This window comes from Microcaecilia unicolor, chromosome 2 (assembly GCF_901765095.1).
Source record: "Microcaecilia unicolor chromosome 2, aMicUni1.1, whole genome shotgun sequence".
In the NCBI taxonomy this organism is placed as follows: Eukaryota; Metazoa; Chordata; class Amphibia; order Gymnophiona; family Siphonopidae; genus Microcaecilia; species Microcaecilia unicolor.
Genome location: NC_044032.1, coordinates 458,636,844 through 458,656,345, shown reverse-complemented (window position 1 = coordinate 458,656,345; position 19,502 = coordinate 458,636,844). Strand labels below are relative to the sequence as shown.

Here is a 19,502-nt window from a genome sequence, read left to right as displayed (position 1 = left end):
ATGACAAAGCACCTATTACTGAGCACTATTATACATTTAAAGGAAAGAAGTTATTTAATTTAGAGTTTCTCCGAGGACAAGCAGGCTGCTTGTTCTCACTGATGGGTGACGTCCACGGCAGCCCCTCCAATCGGAATCTTCACTAGCAAAAGCCTTTGCTAGCCCTCGCTCGCCGATGCGCACCGCGCATGCGCGGCCGTCTTCCCGTCCGAAACCGGCTCGTGCCGGCCAGTCTTCTTTTGTCCGCGCTCAGTACGGTCGTGTTTCGCCGTTCGTGCCCCGGAAAGTTGACCTCGCGCGTCGTTTTCGACTCGTTTCTTCAGTGAAAGTTTGAGAAAGTGTTTCAGGAAGACCCTTTTTGGTTTTTCCCTTCCCGTATTTCAAGCTTTTCGGCCCGGTAAGTTTTCTTTCGTCGTCGGGGTAGGCCTTAGTTAGGCCTCGGTCGAAATTTTCTTCTCCCTATTTTTGTGGTGCCAATTTTCGCCTTTTCGAGTTTTGATCTCGCCGGCGTGATTTTTCCACCCATGACATCAAAGCCTTCCAGCGGCTTCAAGAAGTGCACCCAGTGCGCCCGGGTAATCTCGCTCACTGACAGGCACGCGTCGTGTCTTCAGTGTCTGGGGGCTGGGCACCGCCCTCAGGCCTGTAGTCTGTGTTCCCTTTTACAAAAGCGGACTCAGGTAGCGAGGTTAGCCCAGAGGAACATTTTGTTCTCGGGCTGTTCGTCGGCATCGGCACCGGGGGTATCGAGTGCATCGACGTCTTCAGCGTCCAGACCTTCATCCTCGGCTGCCAGTGTATTGAGGCATCGACCCTCTGCATCTGAAGTACTTGACCTAGAAGGTCATTTTCTTGGTGGCAGTTACTTCAGCTCGTAGAGTCAGTGAGCTTCAGGCCCTGGTAGCCCAGGCCCCTTACACCAAATTTCATCATAACAGAGTAGTCTTCCGCACTCACCCTAAGTTCTTGCCAAAGGTTGTGTCGGAGTTCCATCTGAACCAGTCAATTGCTTTGCCAACATTCTTTCCCCATCCTCATTCCTGCCCTGCTGAACGTCAGCTGCACACTTTGGACTGCAAGAGAGCATTGGCCTTCTATCTGGAGCGGACACAGCCCCACAGACAGTCCGCCCAATTGTTTGTTTCTTTTGATCCCAACAGGAGGGGAGTGGCTGTGGGGAAACACACCATATCCAATTGGCTAGCAGATTGCATTTCCTTCACTTACGCCTAGGCTGGGCTGGCTCTTGAGGGTCATGTCACGGCTCATAATGTTAGAGCCATGGCAGCGTCGGTAGCCCACTTGAAGTCAGCCACTATTGAAGAGATTTGCAAAGCTGCGACGTGGTCATCTGTCCACACATTCACATCTCATTACTGCCTGCAGCAGGATACCCGACGCGACAGTCGGTTCGGGCAGTCAGTGCTTCAGAATCTGTTCGGGGTTTAGAATCCAACTCCACCCCCCTAGGCCCATGTTTGTTCTGTTCCAGGCTGCACTCTGTTAGTTGGTAAATTTTTTAGGTCAATCTCAGTTATGTCCTCGCTGTTGCGAGGCCCAGTTGACCATGGTTGTTGTTTTGAGTGAGCCTGGGGGCTAGGGATACCCCATCAGTGAGAACAAGCAGCCTGCTTGTCCTCGGAGAAAGCGAATGCTACATACCTGTAGAAGGTATTCTCCGAGGACAGCAGGCTGATTGTTCTCACAAACCCGCCCGCCTCCCCTTTGGAGTTGTGTCTTCCCTTCTCTTTGTCTTGCTACATATGAGACTGGCCGGCACGAGCCGGTTTCGGGCGGGAAGACGCGCGCGGTGCGCATCGGCGCGCGAGGGCTAGCAAAGGCTTTTGCTAGTGAAGATTCCGATTGGAGGGGCTGCCGTGGACGTCACCCATCAGTGAGAACAATCAGCCTGCTGTCCTCGGAGAATACCTTCTACAGGTATGTAGGATTCGCTTTATACACCACCAGGTTTCTTGTAAATTAAATTTTAACTGCCAGACCCTGGACCATTCTTCTAACTTTTAGAAATCGTTTCTCTTCGTTTCTACTCCCTCCAGGGTATCCACTCTATTGGCTATCTTCGTGTCATCCGCAAAAAGGCAAACCTTTCCTTCCAACCCTTCAGCAGTATCTCTCACAAATATATTAAACAAAATGGGCCCCAGCACGGACCCCTGAGGAACTCCACTGCTCACCATCCTTTCCTCCGAGCGGATTCCATTTACCACCACCCTCTACCATCTGTTGGTCAACCAGTTTTCTATCCAGTTCACCACTTTCGGTCCTAAGTTCAGCCCTTTCAGCTTGTTTAGAAGTCATCTGTGGGGGACCGTATCAAAGGCTTTGCTGAAATCCAAGTAGATTACATCTAGCGCACGGCCTTCATCCATTTCTTTTGTCACCCAGTCAAAGAAGTCAATGAGGTTCGTTTGGCAGGATTTTCCTTTGGTAAAGCCATGTTGCCTCGGGTCCTGTAACCTGTCAGCTTCTAGAAAGTGAACCATCCTTTCTTTCAGCAGCGACTCCATTATTTTTCCTACCACTGACTTGATACTTACTAGTCTGTAGTTTCCCACTTCTTCCATGTCTCCACTTTTGTGAAGAGGGACCACATCCGCTCGTCTCCAATCTTGTGGAACCTCTCCCGTCTCTAAAGATCTATTAAATAAATCTTTTAAGAGGTCTCGCCAGGAGCTCCCGCAGTATCCTGGGATGTATCCCATCTGGCCCCATAGGTTTGTCCACCTTCAGATTCTCCAGCTGTTTATAAACTCTTTCTTCTGTAAATGGCACAGTATCCACTCCATTCCCAGATATTCCTTCTGCAGCCAACTGCGCTCCTTCACCAGGATTTTTCTCCGTGAACACAAAAGAGAAGTAATTGTTTAGCACATTTGTTTTATCTTCCTCACTCTCCACATAACCATTCTCATTATCTTTCAGTCTCACAATTCCATTCCTATCTTATCTCCTTTCTCCAATATATCTGAAAAAGGTCTTGTCACCTCTCTTTACATCTTTAGCCATTTTTTTCTTCCACTCGCGCTTTCGCTAGCCGTATTTCCCTCTTCGAGTTTAATCTGATAATCTTTTCAGTGATCCTCTCGCTGCATTGTTTTGTATTTCTTGAACAGAGCCTCGTGATCCTCTCGCTGCATTGTTTTGTATTTATTGAACAGAGCCTCTTTTGCTCTTATTTTTTCAGCTACTTGGTTGGAGAACCATATACAGTGGTGGAAATAAGTATTTGATCCCTTGCTGATTTTGTAAGTTTGCCCACTGACAAAGACATGAGCAGCCCATAATTGAAGGGTAGGTTATTGGTAACAGTGAGAGATAGCACATCACAAATTAAATCCGGAAAATCACATTGTGGAAAGTATATGAATTTATTTGCATTCTGCAGAGGGAAATAAGTATTTAATCCCTCTGGCAAACAAGACCTAATACTTGGTGGCAAAACCCTTGTTGGCAAGCACAGCGGTCAGACGTCTTCTGTAGTTGATGATGAGGTTTGCACACATGTCAGGAGGAATTTTGGTCCACTCCTCTTTGCAGATCATCTCTAAATCATTAAGAGTTCTGGGCTGTCGCTTGGCAACTCGCAGCTTCAGCTCCCTCCATAAGTTTTCAATGGGATTAAGGTCTGGTGACTGGCTAGGCCACTCCATGACCCTAATGTGCTTCTTCCTGAGCCACTCCTTTGTTGCCTTGGCTGTATGTTTTGGGTCATTGTCGTGCTGGAAGACCCAGCCACGACCCATTTTTAAGGCCCTGGCGGAGGGAAGGAGGTTGTCACTCAGAATTGTACGGTACATGGCCCCATCCATTCTCCCATTGATGCGGTGAAGTAGTCCTGTGCCCTTAGCAGAGAAACACCCCCAAAACATAACATTTCCACCTCCATGCTTGACAGTGGGGACGGTGTTCTTTGGGTCATAGGCAGCATTTCTCTTCCTCCAAACACGGCGAGTTGAGTTCATGCCAAAGAGCTCAATTTTTGTCTCATCTGACCACAGCACCTTCTCCCAATCACTCTCGGCATCATCCAGGTGTTCACTGGCAAACTTCAGACGGGCCGTCACATGTGCCTTCCGGAGCAGGGGGACCTTGCGGGCACTGCAGGATTGCAATCCGTTATGTCGTAATGTGTTACCAATGGTTTTCGTGGTGACAGTGGTCCCAGCTGCCTTGAGATCATTGACAAGTTCCCCCCTTGTAGTTGTAGGCTGATTTCTAACCTTCCTCATGATCAAGGATACCCCACGAGGTGAGATTTTGCGTGGAGCCCCAGATCTTTGTCGATTGACAGTCATTTTGTACTTCTTCCATTTTCTTACTATGGCACCAACAGTTGTCTCCTTCTCGCCCAGCGTCTTACTGATGGTTTTGTAGCCCATTCCAGCCTTGTGCAGGTGTATGATCTTGTCCCTGACATCCTTAGACAGCTCCTTGCTCTTGGCCATTTTGTAGAGGTTAGAGTCTGACTGATTCACTGAGTCTGAGGACAGGTGTCTTTCATACAGGTGACCATTGCCGACAGCTGTCTGTCATGCAGGTAACGAGTTGATTTGGAGCATCTACCTGGTCTGTAGGGGCCAGATCTCTTACTGGTTGGTGGGGGATCAAATACTTATTTCCCTCTGCAGAATGCAAATAAATTCATATACTTTCCACAATGTGATTTTCCGGATTTAATTTGTGATGTGCTATCTCTCACTGTTACCAATAACCTACCCTTCAATTATGGGCTGCTCATGTCTTTGTCAGTGGGCAAACTTACAAAATCAGCAAGGGATCAAATACTTATTTCCACCACTGTAGGCTTCCTGTTTCTCTTTTTTTTTTTTCTTACATTTGTTTAGGTGGTTTTCTATATTTAGATGACCTTTCCCTCTGCCATCAAGTTTATTCTGGGGGTGACTTTCCGAATACCCTTGTTTCCTTTTGTCACCCCCGCCTTCTAGTTTAAATGTCTAGAAACATACTGTCTAAATTTCTTCCCAAGGATCCTTTTTCCCATCACCGAAAGATGTAGCCCAACATTATAGTTCAACCTATTAGTATTTTCTGTCACTCAGAATGAAGGATCTCTTCTTCATCCTAGCCTCCAGTCCCTGGCTCTCATGTCTTGGATGTTGGGAGGCTAGAATTTTTCCTCCTTGAACCTGCTAGAGGGTGTTTCCAGAGTCTTGCTGGCTTCTAGGAAAGATTTCACAAAGAGGAGTTACTACTTAAAATGGAGGAGGTTTGTAAGAGCAAGACCCTTGATTCTCTCACTTGCCCTACTCAAAAACTGCTTGAGTACCTCGTGCACCTCTCAGAGTCTGATTTGAAAACCAGCTCGACAAGGGTTCACCTCAGTTCAATCAGTGCTTTTCATGACCATGTGGGAGGTAAGCCTATCACTGGACAGCCTCTAGTTGTTGCTTCATTCGAGGTTTGTTCAGAGTCCCCTATCAAACCTCAGGTTGTGTCATGGGACCTCAACATTGTCCTCAACCAGCTGATGAAAGCTCCTTTTGAACCAGTAGATTCCTTTCATCTGATGTACCTGACCTGAAAGTTTTTGTTTTTGGTGACGATTACTTCAGCTTGCAGGGACAGTGAGCTTCAGGCCATTGTAGTGGATCCACCTTACACAAAGTTTCATCATAACAGTAATTTTCTGCATTCACCCTAAGTTTCTCCCTAAGTTCCTCCAACATTCTTCCCCAGACCACATGCCCATCCTGGTGAAAGTTTACTGCACACCTTGGACTGCAAACATGCCTTAGCCATCTACCTGGAACACAGGGCTGCTGATAGACACTGTGTCTGGGGCAGGACTGGACACCCCACCCCCCCCCCCCCCAAATTGCTGCACCTGTACATTTCTGTGTGAGTCACTACTGCGCTGCTCCCTCTGTGCTCTTCTCCAGTGCTCCTGTGCTGGGAGGAGTCGGGACCTGGATGATTGTATTTAAGCGATATCATGTTAATGTAATCATCTGGGTCCTGTGAAGCAAGCAGGAAGAAGTTTGACGGGACCGGAGAATTTCCCCCCCCCACCCACCCCCACCCCCGTGGCTTTGCTGGAGCGGACTAAAGAACATAGACAGTGGAGGTACTTCTCTGCTGCTGCTTCTGACCTGTTAGTGGGGGGGGGGGGGGGGAGGGGTTCTGCTTCTGATGTGTTCTACAAACCCCCTACTACCATCATCCTATGCTGTCTGCCAGTTGGGACAGATGATTTACCCGTTGCTTATCCCTTTCCCCTATTGACTGCCCTTTTACCTGCAGAGCGGGGGCTCTGGCAACAACATGGGCAGGGATGGGGAACTGCAGGAGGCTTTACAGAGGCCTTAGAAGCAGCAGTGAAGGGAACCTGTCAGGATCAGGTGAGAACTTTGCAGGAAGTCAGCTCTGGACTGGTGAGTTTTTGCAGTAGGCTGCTTTGTGACACAAAACAAGTGCAAAGCAGCCTGTCAGTAACATACGTTTGGGGAAAGGCAGAATCTTGTGTGGCACACCAGTGTGCTATAGCAAACTAGCTGAGAAGCAGACATGCAATCAAACTCTGGTATCGGATACCAATTGAGTACTTGTCAAATAACTAGGGGATGCTTATTTGTATAATAATCTAGAGAGGGTCACTGTACCAATTGCCTTTTAGCCCCCAAAGTTTTATACCGGTGGTATTTGACTCCTGTTCATCAGCATCATATGTTTACAGCTGTTTCGCCTTTATGCTGGAGGGGTTGTGGCCAGAGGGGTACCATGGGTCATCTCTGGTGGACCTGTACTAAAGTACAAGCATTTTGGAAAGCAATTCAATATAGATGCCAGAAATGGCTGTTCAGTGGTCCCCAGAGTTTTTCTTGTTTCCTGGTACACCACCTGGTCTAACCACATCACAGTGGTTATATTGGTTCGACATGCTATGTCAGCTGCTAGAATTACGCTAGCTGCACACTGGAAGTCTCCTAAAGTTCCTTCTTTGATTGCATGGTTAAATAAGCTGTGGTATATCTGTGAAATGGAGAGATTGAGGGCTAAACATCAACACACTTTGTCTAAGTGGGAGGATATTTGGATGCCTTTTGTTACACACTGTTCGTTTTGAGCTATGGGGATTGGATGTGATGAGAGGGGGGGGTTTCTCTCCTATTTTTTCTATTTCTTTTAGGGGATGGATAAGGGTGTACTTTTAATAAACCTTATAATAAAATATGGAAGTTACTATTTTGGAGTACTTGGACGTTTAAGAGGTTATCATTTTGTTCTCTTTTAAAAGATGTTCATTGACACTAGAATACGATGTTTTTAATGTTATTAGAGCAGTCCTGTAATATTTCTGTAATGTTTATGTTGTATTTCTTTAAACTTCTGTTTTGTTTTAGCTCTTTTTATTCAATAAATCTTTAAATTGAAAAAAAAATTAATTTTGCTTCCCATACTTGGTCTGTACGCAGCTTTGTATTATAAAAATGTAATGCCTTATGTCTGCATTGAGCTCAATTCCTGGTGCTTGTTTTCCTCATTCAGATGGGAAGATCTCTTCTAGCATTGTAATGCTCTCTATATTTAAAGAATTCACTTAAAAAAAAATCTATGGCGTAAGACACGACAGCATCCCCATTTTCTAAATAACAAACTTAATTTCTTCATTCAGTAAACCCTCAGATTATTCCTAGCAAAATATCCCCCTCAAATGACAAGCTTGATAATATTTTCCTTTACCCTCGCTAGTTCTCCAGAGTAGAGTGAAAAATGAGCTGCAGGAGGTGGGAGATACCACGTTGTGGTCTTGTAGATATGCTTTTAATGTTAAAACAGCATCAACTACCTCAAACCTTATTTGAGTTACCACTCCTAACCAAAAAAAAAAAAAGACTGAAAAGAGGTGTTATCACTACATTTTCGGACCTGCCTGATTTGCAGTAAAACCTATTACAGGTCTTACTGTTGGTGTGACAGTTTCTCATGATAGTACAGAAATTAAGCAGAGGACATACAAATATAAGGATATGTTACAGTATTGGGATCTTACAAAAGAGAATTTCTTCCTCAAACGTCGAGTGTAATCAAATTGTGTCAAACTACACACTGTTAGTAAATTGGTATTTATATGCTTTTTATGAAGGAAGATTTCAAGGAATGAAAGGAAACCTGCTTAAGGTTGTAATAATTGTGTTTTGTAAATCGCTTAGGTGTAAGCGGTATAAAAGTTTGAAAAATAAATAATTTGTAAAAGTTGATAAGTGGACCTGACTCTAATAAATTATTCTGTTATACAGTGTTATTAAGAAATATGATTGTGCATAAGTGTGATGTATTATTTAATATACATATTTTCTGCTCTTATAGGCAATTCTTCAGCTTGATAGTGCTAAAGCTGCTAAAACAATGGTCAGCTTTTTAAAACAATATCCTGTCTACATGAGTGATCACATGCTGAAATGCACCTTATCACCTAAAAGAAAACTTTTACCGGTAAGAGATTGGAGTTGAGTATGATTTGAGTGCAGGTCTTTTATGTTACCCAGATTTCACTGATAATGGGCATCCTGTAAAACTTTTACTCAGTATTCATAAATAGCTTTCAGCACCTTAGAATATTGCTAGCTCTCCAAATGGTAGAATTTATACTTGTTAATTTCTGTTTAGTCCTTCACGGTCCAGTCCAGATGATTAGGTTATGTTCCCCAGCCACAGATGGAAGCAGAGGGGTGAAAACCTTTATAGAGGTTAGGTACTGCCATGAACTCATAGATATCCTGTCAGTGAAGGGAGTTATGTTTTGTTTCCAGTTCACCATCAGAGCTAAACCCAGTGCAGTCAAGAACTGTATAGTACTTCATGGTCACTGTCTTAGGGATGAGATATTGTCCTTCACCAGCTACCTATAATGTACTCAGGTTATATCATATTGAGTCTTTGGTCACCGTATTTTCCTTGAGTGATTTCTGGACTGGTCTGATGGGTCCAAAGGAAAGAAAATTGACAAGTGTAAATTTCAGCTTATCTGTGCCAGTAAGTGCAAAGGGTTGCACATTGGGAAGAATAATTGAAATCATACGTGATGCTAGGTTCTATCCTAGGAGTCGGCACCCAAGAAAAAGATTTAGGCATCGTCGTGGCAATAAGCTGAAAATTTCTATCCAGTGTGTGGTGGTGGCCAAAAAAAGCAAAGAGGATGCTAGGAATTATTTGGAAAGGAATGGTAAATAAGACCAAGAATACTATAATGCCTCTATCGCGCCATGGTGCAACCTCACCTTGAGTATTGCGTTCAATTCTGGTCGCAGTATCTCAGAGATGTAATGGAATAGAAAAAGTGAACACCTCTTCAACTTAGAAAAATGATGGCTGAGGGGGAGATATGATTTGAGGTCTACGAAATCCTGAGTGGTGTAGAAGTGAATCAATTTTTTTTAATCTTTCAAAAAACAAAACAAAGACTTAAGGGATACTCAGGTTAAATGAAAATACTTCTAAAATAAATACTGTAGAAGGAAATAACTATTTGTTGAGTGAAAAAATAAGCTCTGGAACTCATTGTTGGAGGATGTTCTAACAGCGTATCTATGTTTAAAAAAGGTTTGGATAAGTTATTGGAGAAAAAGTCAGTCTGCTATTGAGACAGACATGGGGGAAGCCACTGCTCATCCTGGGATTAGTAGCATGGAATTCAGTGTTTCTGCCAGGTACTTGTGACCTGAATTGGCCACTGTTGGAAACAGGATACTGGGCTAGATGGACCATTGGTCTGACCCAGTATGGCTATTCTTATGAAGAACTATTTGGGCATTAGAGATACTAGGATTCGTGAACTACCCAAGGACCCATCTTACCCCAGTGCAATGATTGGATTTGATTGAAGCCCTGCTATACAAGGCTCAAGCAGAGCCTTTCCTCCTAGATGAGCGCACACATTAGTTAGGATTGCGCTTCAGAGCTAGTAAGTCACAGCTTCACAGATGTTGAGGTTGATAGGCCACATTGCCTCGACTGTGCATATCACACCCATGGCACGTCTCTATTTGAAACTGGCCCAGTGAACCTAGCTTCCCATTGGTCTCTGGCCATGGAGAACCTAGTGGGTGGGATTAGCGTCACTCTTGCGGTGGATGATTTGGCCTAATTTGACAAAGCTACCATTCCAAAATCCTGTGCCCCACAAGATGCTATCAATGGATGCATCCAGTCTGAGTTGGGGAACATAAGAAGTGCTGTGAGAAGCCTTCCAGAGAGGGAGAGATCTTGGTAAGAATTTGCTTGGAAATTATTTTTAAACTTGGAGAAAGGTAGACTTAGAATTAAATAGGTAACCTCAGAGACTTTATTTAAGTTACGCTTCTCTCTTAACAAACACGGGTAAGAGAGAGTTTTTCTTAGCATATAAAGCCTCTGTTACAGTTCCATAGGCTTGCATTTAAGGGGCCTGTCTTACAGTAACAACAATATCAGTATAAAACACAGCTAATAGGCAGTGATATTGATTGGGTAAATGTAACATCAAGGCTTTCAAGGGACTTAAACTGAGAAGGGGAACAATTCTAGACCTGTTTCATAGTGGAGCACATGATCTGGTTCAGCAGTAATGGTGCTGGGGCCACCTAATAATGATTATAACATAATTAAATTTGATTATAGTCTCTGGAGTAAGTACACACAGAAAACCCAATATGTTAGCATTTAACTTTCAAAATATAAAGAGAATGGCAAAAAAAAAAAAGAGGAGCAAAGTTAAAAAATAAATAAATAAATAACCGGATGTGGATGCTATTCAAAAATATCATCCTGGAAGCCCAGACCAGATGATATACCATGTATTAAAAAAGGAGGAAGGAAGACCAGCTGCAAAGGTAAAAAAAAATTAGCATCAGTTGTGGATGCTGTTCAATAATATCACTGATACTCAAACACGGAACTCCCACTTTCTCCGAGGACAAGCAGGCTGCTTGTTCTCACGACTGGGTGACGTCCACGGCAGCCCCCACCGACCGGAACAAAACTTGGCGGGCGGTCCCGCACGCAGGGCATGCCCACCGCGCATTCGCGGCCGTCTTCTCGCCCGTGCGTGACCGTTCCCGCTCAGTCTTTTCTTTTCCGCGCCTGGAGAGAGACGTGTTCGTCTCTCTCTCTCTGTCAGCCCCGGAAACTGGATTGCGTTGTTCGCGAATCTTCTCGTTTGGTTTCGTTGCCGCGTTTCTCTTTAGTTTTTCTTTTTAAAAAAAAAAACGCACTGAACTTGTTTTTCCCTCGTCTTTTAGCGGGGGCGTCACGTTGTGGCTGCGCGGTCGATTTCTTTTCGAGGTGTGATTTTACCGCCACCATCGACGACTTTGATTTCGCCGACGCGATTTTTCCGTCGATGTCCTCGAATGTCCAGAGTGGATTTAAGAAGTGTGGTCGGTGCGGCCGGCCTATCTCGCAGACCGACACACTTGGTGCCTCCAGTGCCTCGGGCTGGAGCACGATACCAAGTCGTGTACTTTGTGTCTCGGTCTCCAGAAACGGACTCAAGTAGCGAGGCAAGTTCTTCGGGACCGTCTTTTTGGAACTTGCGCCGGCCCCTCGACTTCGACGGCATCGGTATCGACGGCCGGTTCTTCGGTACCGGTATCAATGTCCACGAAATCGGCACCGATGGCATCGACCCCAGGAGCACAGGTCCCGTCGGCCCGCCGGTCCTCCGGTGACGGCAGGGGTGAGAGGCCGCGTGGGCAATCGGCCCAGGTCACTCCCTCTACCCAGGGCCCTCAGAACCGAACCCTGTCGGACCCGGTCCCTCGAGGCCGAGGGGGGTCGACCTCCTCCTCCTCCATCCCACCTAGCGCCGATGACGGGCACCGCAAGAAAACGAAGAAGCACCGTCATCGGTCACCATTGGTGCTCCCGGCGCCGGAGAGAAGTCGACGCCGAGAAAGCGTCGAGAGGAGAGGTCCACCTTTGTAGTAGAGGTACCGCCGCGTCAGGGTCCCAGCACTTCTGTGCAGTCTCCTGGACCCGAGCAGCTTCCGGCACCGACGCCTCTACCGGCCCCCCCGTCTTTCCCGACAGCGGGCCTGGACGAGTGCCTCCGAGCCATCCTTCCGGGGATCCTGGAAGGGCTGATGCGCCAGACTGTGCCAGCGCCGGGGATGCTTGCGCCCTCTGCGCCGTTGGCTGTGGCGCCAGCGAGCTTTAGCCCGGTGCCGAGGCCTTTGACGCCGCTTGCGGCGCCGGTCTCGACCGCCACGCAGGTGGAGTCGACGTCGATGGAGGGAGCTTCATCCCCGCCGGCGCGGGAGTCCACCGCTCGACGACACCGAGGCCTCGGTGCCTCGACGTCGAGCCGGGCCCGGTTGAGGACTCAGCTGCACGAGCTTATGTCCGACACCGAGGAAGAGGCCTCGTGGGGGGAGGAGGAGGATCCCAGATATTTCTCCTCAGAGGAGTCTGTGGGCCTTCCCTCCGACCCCACGCCTTCACCAGAGAGAAAGCTCTCGCCTCCTGAGAGCCTCTCCTTTGCCTCCTTTGTCAGGGACATGTCTATATGCATTCCCTTCCCCGTGGTCTCTGTGGATGAGCCGAGGGCTGAGATGCTCGAGGTCCTCGATTATCCATCACCACCTAGAGAGTCCTCCACGGTACCGTTGCACAATGTCCTCAAAAAGACACTGCTTCGGAACTGGTTGAGACCATTATCTAATCCCACCATCCCCAAGAAAGCAGAGTCCCAATACAGAATCCACTCGGACCCAGAGTTAATGCAGCCCCAATTGCCTCATGACTCTGCGGTCGTGGACTCTGCTCTCAAGAGGGCACGGAGTTCGAGGGATACCGCCTCGGCGCCCCCAGGGCGGGAATCTCGCACTCTAGACTCGTTTGGGAGGAAGGCCTACCAATCTTCCATGCTCGTGACCCGCATCCAGTCTTACCAGCTCTACACGAGCATCCACATGCAGAATAATGTGAAGCAACTGGCGGACCTGGTTGACAAGCTCCCGCCGGAGCAGTCCAGGCCTTTTCAGGAGGTGGTCAGGCAGCTGAAGGCGTGCAGAAAGTTCCTGTCCAGGGGTATATACGACACCTGTGACGTGGCATCTCGTGCTGCGGCCCAAGGTATAGTGATGCGCAGGCTCTCATGGCTGCGTGCCTCTGACCTGGACAACCGCACCCAGCAGAGACTGGCCGACGTCCCTTGCCGGGGGGATAATATTTTTGGTGAGAAGGTCGAGCAGCTGGTGGACCAACTGCATCAGCGGGAAACCGCCCTCGACAAGCTCTCCCACCGGGCGCCTTCAGCATCCACCTCAACAGGTGGACGTTTTTCCCGGGCCCGGCAGGCTGCGCCCTATGCTTTTCCCAAGCGTAGGTACACCCAGCCGGCCCGAAGGCCTCGTCAGGCAAGGGACAGTCCCAGCGCGCTCGTTCTCGTCAACAGCGTGCGCCTAAGCAGCCCCCTGCGCCTCCACAGCAAAAGCCGGGGACGGGCTTTTGACTGGATCCATGGGAACATAGCCGCCCTCAAAGTGTCCGTACTGGACGATCTGCCGGTCGGAGGGAGGTTGAAATTTTTTCACCAAAGGTGGCCTCTCATAACCTCCGACCAGTGGGTTCTCCAAATAGTGCGGTACGGATATGCGCTGAATTTGGCCTCCCTGCCACCAAATTGTCCTCCGGGAGCTCAATCCTTCAGCTCCCATCACAAGCAGGTACTTGTAGAGGAACTCTCCGTCCTTCTCAGCGCCAGTGCGGTCGAGCCCGTACCACCCGGGCAGGAAGGGCAGGGATTCTATTCCAGGTACTTCCTTGTGGAAAAGAAAACAGGGGGGATGCGTCCCATCCTAGACCTGAGAGGCCTGAACAAATTCCTGGTCAAAGAAAAGTTCAGGATGCTTTCCTTGGGCACCCTTCTGCCAATGATTCAGAAAAACGATTGGCTATGTTCCCTGGATTTAAAGGACGCATACACTCACATCCCGATACTGCTAGCTCACAGACAGTATCTCAGATTCTGCCTGGGCGCACGGCACTTTCAGTATTGTGTGCTGCCCTTTGGGCTCGCCTCTGCCCCAAGGGTGTTTACAAAGTGCCTCGTTGTGGGGTAGCGGCGTATCTACGCAAGCTGGGAGTGCACGTGTTCCCATATCTCAACGATTGGCTGGTCAAGAACACCTCGGAAGCAGGAGCTCTCCGGTCCATGCAGTGCACTATTCAACTCCTGGAGCTGCTGGGGTTTGTGATAAATTACCCAAAGTCCCATCTCCAGCCAGCCCAGTCTCTGGAATTCATAGGAGCTCTGCTGAATACCCAGACGGCTCAGGCCTTCCTTCCCGAAGCGAGGGCCAACCTCCTCCTGTCCCTGGCTTCACGGACCAGAGCGTCTCAGCAGATCACAGCTCGGCAGATGTTGAGACTTCTGGGTCATATGGCCTCCACAGTTCATGTGTCTCCCATGGCTCGTCTTCACATGAGATCTGCTCAATGGACCCTAGCTTCCCAGTGGTTTCAAGCCACCGGGAATCTAGAAGATGTCATCCGCCTCTCCACCAGTTGCCGCACTTCACTGCACTGGTGGACCATTCGGACCAATTTGACCCTGGGACGTCCATTCCAAATTCGACAGCCCACGAAAGTGCTGACGACGGATGCATCTCGCCTGGGGTGGGGAGCTCATGTCGATGGGGTCCCTCCAGGAAAAGAATCTTCAGATCAACCTCCTGGAGCTCCGAGCGATCTGGAACGCACTGAAGGCTTTCAGAGATCGGCTGTCCTATCAAATTATCCAAATTCGGACAGACAATCAACAAGCAGGGGGGTACCGGATCTCGCCCCCTGTGTCAGGAAGCCATCGGGATGTGGCGTTGGGCTTGCCAGTTCGGCATGCTCCTCCAAGCCACATACCCGGCAGGCGTAAACAACAGTCTGGCCGACAGACTGAGCAGAGTCATGCAACTGCACGAGTGGTCGCTCCATTCCAGAGTGGTACGCAAGATCTTCCGAGAGTGGGGCACCCCCTCGGTGGACCTTTTCGCCTCTCAGACCAACCACAAGCTGCCTCTGTTCTGTTACAGACTTCAGACACACGACAGGCTAGCGTCGGATGCCTTTCTCCTTCATTGGGGGACCGGCCTCCTGTATGCTTATCCTCCCATACCTTTGGTGGGGAAGACCTTACTGAAGCTCAAGCAAGACCGCGGCACCATGATTCTGATTGCGCCCTTTTGGCCCCATCAGATCTGGTTCCCTCTTCTTCTGGAGTTGTCCTCCGAAGAACCGTGGAGATTGGAGTGTTTTCCGACTCTCATTTCGCAGAACGACGGGGCGTTGCTGCACCCCAACCTTCAGTCTCTGGCTCTCACGGCCTGGATGTTGAGGGCGTAGACTTCGCTGCGTTGGGTCTGTCTAAGGGTGTCTCCCGTGTCTTGCTTGCCTCTAGGAAGGATTCCACTAAAAAGAGTTACTTTTTCAAGTGGAGGAGGTTTGTCGTTTGGTGTGAGAGCAAGGCCCTAGAACCTCGTTCTTGCCCTGCACAGAACCTGCTTGAATACCTTCTGCACTTATCAGAGTCTGGCCTCAAGACCAACTCAGTAAGGAATCACCTTAGTGCGATTAGTGCTTACCATTATCGTGTGGAAGGTAAAGCCATCTCTGGAGAGCCTTTAGTCGTTCGATTCATGAGAGGCCTGCTTTTGTCAAAGCCCCCTATCAAGCCTCCTACAGTGTCATGGGATCTCAAAGTCGTCCTCACCCAGCTGATGAAACCTCCTTTTGAGCCGCTGAATACCTGCCATCTGAAGTACTTGACCTGGAAGGTCATTTTCTTGGTGGCAGTTACTTCAGCTCGTAGGCTCAGTGAGCTTCAAGCCCCGGTAGCTCATGCTCCGTATACCAAATTTCATCACAACAGAGTAGTGCTCCGCACTCACCCAAAGTTCCTGCCAAAGGTGGTGTCGGAGTTCCATCTTAACCAGTCAATTGTCTTGCCAACATTTTTTCATAGACCGCATACCCGCCCTGCTGAACGTCAGTTGCACACATTGGACTGCAAGAGAGCATTGGCCTTCTACTTGGAGCGGACACAGCCCCACAGACAGTCCGCCCAATTGTTTGTTTCTTTCGACCCTAACAGGATAGGGGTCGCTGTCGGGAAATGCACCATCTCCAATTGGCTAGCAGATTGCATTTTCTTCACTTATGCCCAGGCTGGGCTGGCTCTTGAGGGTCATGTCACGGCTCACAGTGTCAGAGCCATGGCAGCGTCGGTGGCTCACTTGAAGTCAGCCACTATTGAAGAGATTTGCAAGGCTGCGACGTGGTCATCTGTCCACACATTCACATCACATTACTGCCTCCAGCAGGATACCCGACGCGACAGTCGGTTCGGGCAGTCGGTGTTGCAGAATCTGTTTGGGGTGTAAATCCAACTCCACCCTCCAGGACCCGAATTTATTCTGGTCAGGCTGCACTCTCAGTTAGTTGTTCTTTGTAGGTCAATTTTCTGTTGTTCCCTCGCCGTTGCGAGGTTAAATTGACCTGGGTTCTTGTTTTGAGTGAGCCTGAGAGCTAGGGATACCCCAGTCGTGAGAACAAGCAGCCTGCTTGTCCTCGGAGAAAGTGAATGATACATACCTGTAGCAGGTTTTCTCCGAGGACAGCAGGCTGATTATTCTCACCTTCCCTCCCTCCTCCCCTTTGGAGTTGCGTTTCATCATTTTTGCTTGTCATTCAACTGAGCGGGAACGGTCACGCACGGGCGGGAAGACGGCCGCGCATGCGCGGTGGGCGTGCCCTGCGTGCGGGACCGCCCGCGATGTTTTGTTTTCCGGTTGGTGGGGGCTGCCGTGGACGTCACCCAGTCGTGAGAACAATCAGCCTGCTGTCCTCGGAGAACACCTGCTACAGGTATTTATCATTCACTGTACTGTAAAAAGGGGGACCAGTGTATCTACTTATAATGTTTGCAGATGCTGTGTCAGTAGTACCCTGAGGGAGGAAAAAAAGCCTCAAAGTGCCAGGGTCAAAAAAGCTCCCATTGGCAGCATACGGATCCTTTTGACCAATCACTCGGTCATTAAAAGGATTCACTCCTCATCACGGGCAAGAACCTCCCCGGAGTAACTAATCAACAGCACAGGAGATATTGTCATTGGGAAACTTCCTCATTAATTGTCATTGGGAAACTTCATTAATTCCCAATGACAATATCTCCTGTGCTGTTGATCAGTTACTCTGGGAAGTTTTTTGCCCTCCACTCCATCCACCCATGTCCAGCAACACTTCTCTGCCCTCCAGCCACCCATGTCCAGCCACCCTCGCCTCCCATCCACCCACCCAGCACCAGGCATCACTCCCTCCCTCCCACCCAGCACCAGCCCGCCCTCCCTCCGAGCACCAGCCCCCCCCCCCCCCCCCCCCCTCCGAATAAAAGTCATACCTGGTCGGAGTTAAGGCGGCAGTGAAAAGCGCTGGCTCGGAGTGCCTTCAGCCTTCCTTTTTGTCTCAAGCTCTGGTCCCGCCCTTGCGGAAACAGGAAATGAGGGCGGGACCAGAGCTTGAGAGACAGAAGGGAAGGCTGAAGGCACGCTGAGCCAGCACTTTTCACTGCCGACGCCGCCTTAACCCCGAGCAGATATGACTTTTATTCGGAGGGAGGCTGGAACTGGCTGAGGCGACGGCGCGCGTGCCCTCTCTGGCACGCGTGCCATAGGTTCGCCATCACGGGAATAGGAGGTAATATCGTATTGTAGATTAAAAACTAGTTAAAAGATTTAAAAAAAAAAACAGAGGTTAGGGTTAAATGATCAATATTCTCAATGGAGTAGAGTAGATAGTGGAGTTCCCCAGGAGTCTGTGCTGTGCTGAGACCTCTGCTTTTTATCATATTTATAAATGATCTTGAGATGGGTATAACTAGTGAGGTAATTAAATTTGCTGATGACACAAATTTATTCAAAGTTGTTAAATCGCAAGAGGATTGTTAAAAAACAGCAAGAGAACATTCCATATCATCATGCTGATCAATCCAAGACTGGTGGGTTGTGTCCATCTACCAGCAGGTGGAGATAGAGCACAATCCTTTTGCCTCCCTATATGTGGTCATGTGCTGCCGGAAACTCCTCAGTATGTTCTCTATCTCAGCAGGTGGTGGTCACATACAGCAGCAGTTCTCGCTAGGTCTCCAAGCCTAATCCTTAGGTTTTGTTGAGTACCTGGGGTTGAGGGCTCTTCTTGAGCAAGTGCAAACCTGGTGGTTCCAGGTCCCTCCTTTTCTCCCTCCTCCCGCTCGCTCCGTTAAAAAAACACCCATCCCCCCCCCCCCCCCCCCCCCCCATTTTGGCCGGCCACTCTGCTCGGACGGCTTCTTCTTGGGCCGCCCTCGAGGTGGGAGACGTTAATGCTGTGGTCGCCCTTGGTTCGGGCGACGGCATGAAAGCGGCCAAAGTTAAGCGCCGTTTTTTCCCCGCACGGCTGCTTCTCGGAGTTTCGCGCCGGACGCCATTTTGGATGCACAGCATGATTCTCCCCCCGCTCTTGAGAGCGCCGGTTGAGGGTGCGTCTAGGGCCGTGGCCCAGGCTGCAGAAATGCACAGTCTGGGGGGTTTCTCCCCTGAGTTCATTTTGCTGCTGCATCAGGCTTTCCTTATGCAAAACGCTGCCCCTGCTCCCTTGTTCGATAAAGGGGTTGAGGCCTCCGGAAGCAAACGCCCTCGGGTGGATTTCCAGACCCTAGAGGACTCTGTCTCCTCTGATGTAGATGAGGGCAGCGTATCTGAGTTCTCCCAACGGTCCTTTGGGGATTCCTTGGAGGAGACGGATTCCCGCTCGGATGGAGCAGATGACCCTTCTGCAGCGTGGATCTTTCGCTCAGAGGATTTGCCCAACCTGTTAGTGCAGGCCATGAGCATTTTGAAGATTTCCTCTCCGGAGGACGTCTCTCCCTCAGCCTCTGCTGGCTCTGCCATTATGCTGGGGAAGAAGCGCTCGCCTAGGACCTTCCACGTGCATGAGGGCATGCACACCTTGATTTCGGCTCAATGGGATATCCCAGAAGCGAGCCTGAAAGTGGCTAGGGCTATGTCCCACCTTTATCCTCTTCCTGAAGGTGAACGGGAGGCCTTTCTTTGGCCTACCGTGGATTCTTTAATCACTGCGGTGACTAAGAAAACGGCGTTGCCGGTGGAAGGTGGCACGGCCCTAAAGGACGCCCAAGACAGAAGATTGGAGGCGGCTTAAAGGTCTTCCTTTGAGGCGGCTGCTTTAAGTTTGCAGGCCTCAGTTTGCGGCTCCTATGTGGCCAGGGCGTGCCTGACCATTGTGCAGCGGCTTCCCCCTCGGATCCTTCCTTGAGGGCTGATTGGCCGGCCCTGGAATCGGGCTTGGCCTACTTGGCAGACTTGCTGTATGATGCCTTGAGAGCCTCGGCTAAAGGTATGGCTCAGACAGTCTCTGCACGGCGCTGGCTTTGGCTGAAGCATTGGTCTGCTGACCACGCCTCTAAGTCTCGCCTGGCTAAGTTGCCTTTTAAA

General features: G+C 49.2%; 1 protein-coding gene across 1 annotated transcript in view; it reads left to right on the top strand.

Moving 5' to 3' along the window:
* Positions 1–19,502, top strand: part of ZNF638 (zinc finger protein 638) — a 426,212-nt gene that overhangs the window by 293,892 nt on the left and 112,818 nt on the right. The window contains exon 19 of the mRNA XM_030192174.1: positions 8,350–8,475. Coding sequence (XP_030048034.1) covers positions 8,350–8,475 — 126 coding nt within the window. The remainder of the gene's footprint in view (positions 1–8,349; positions 8,476–19,502) is intronic.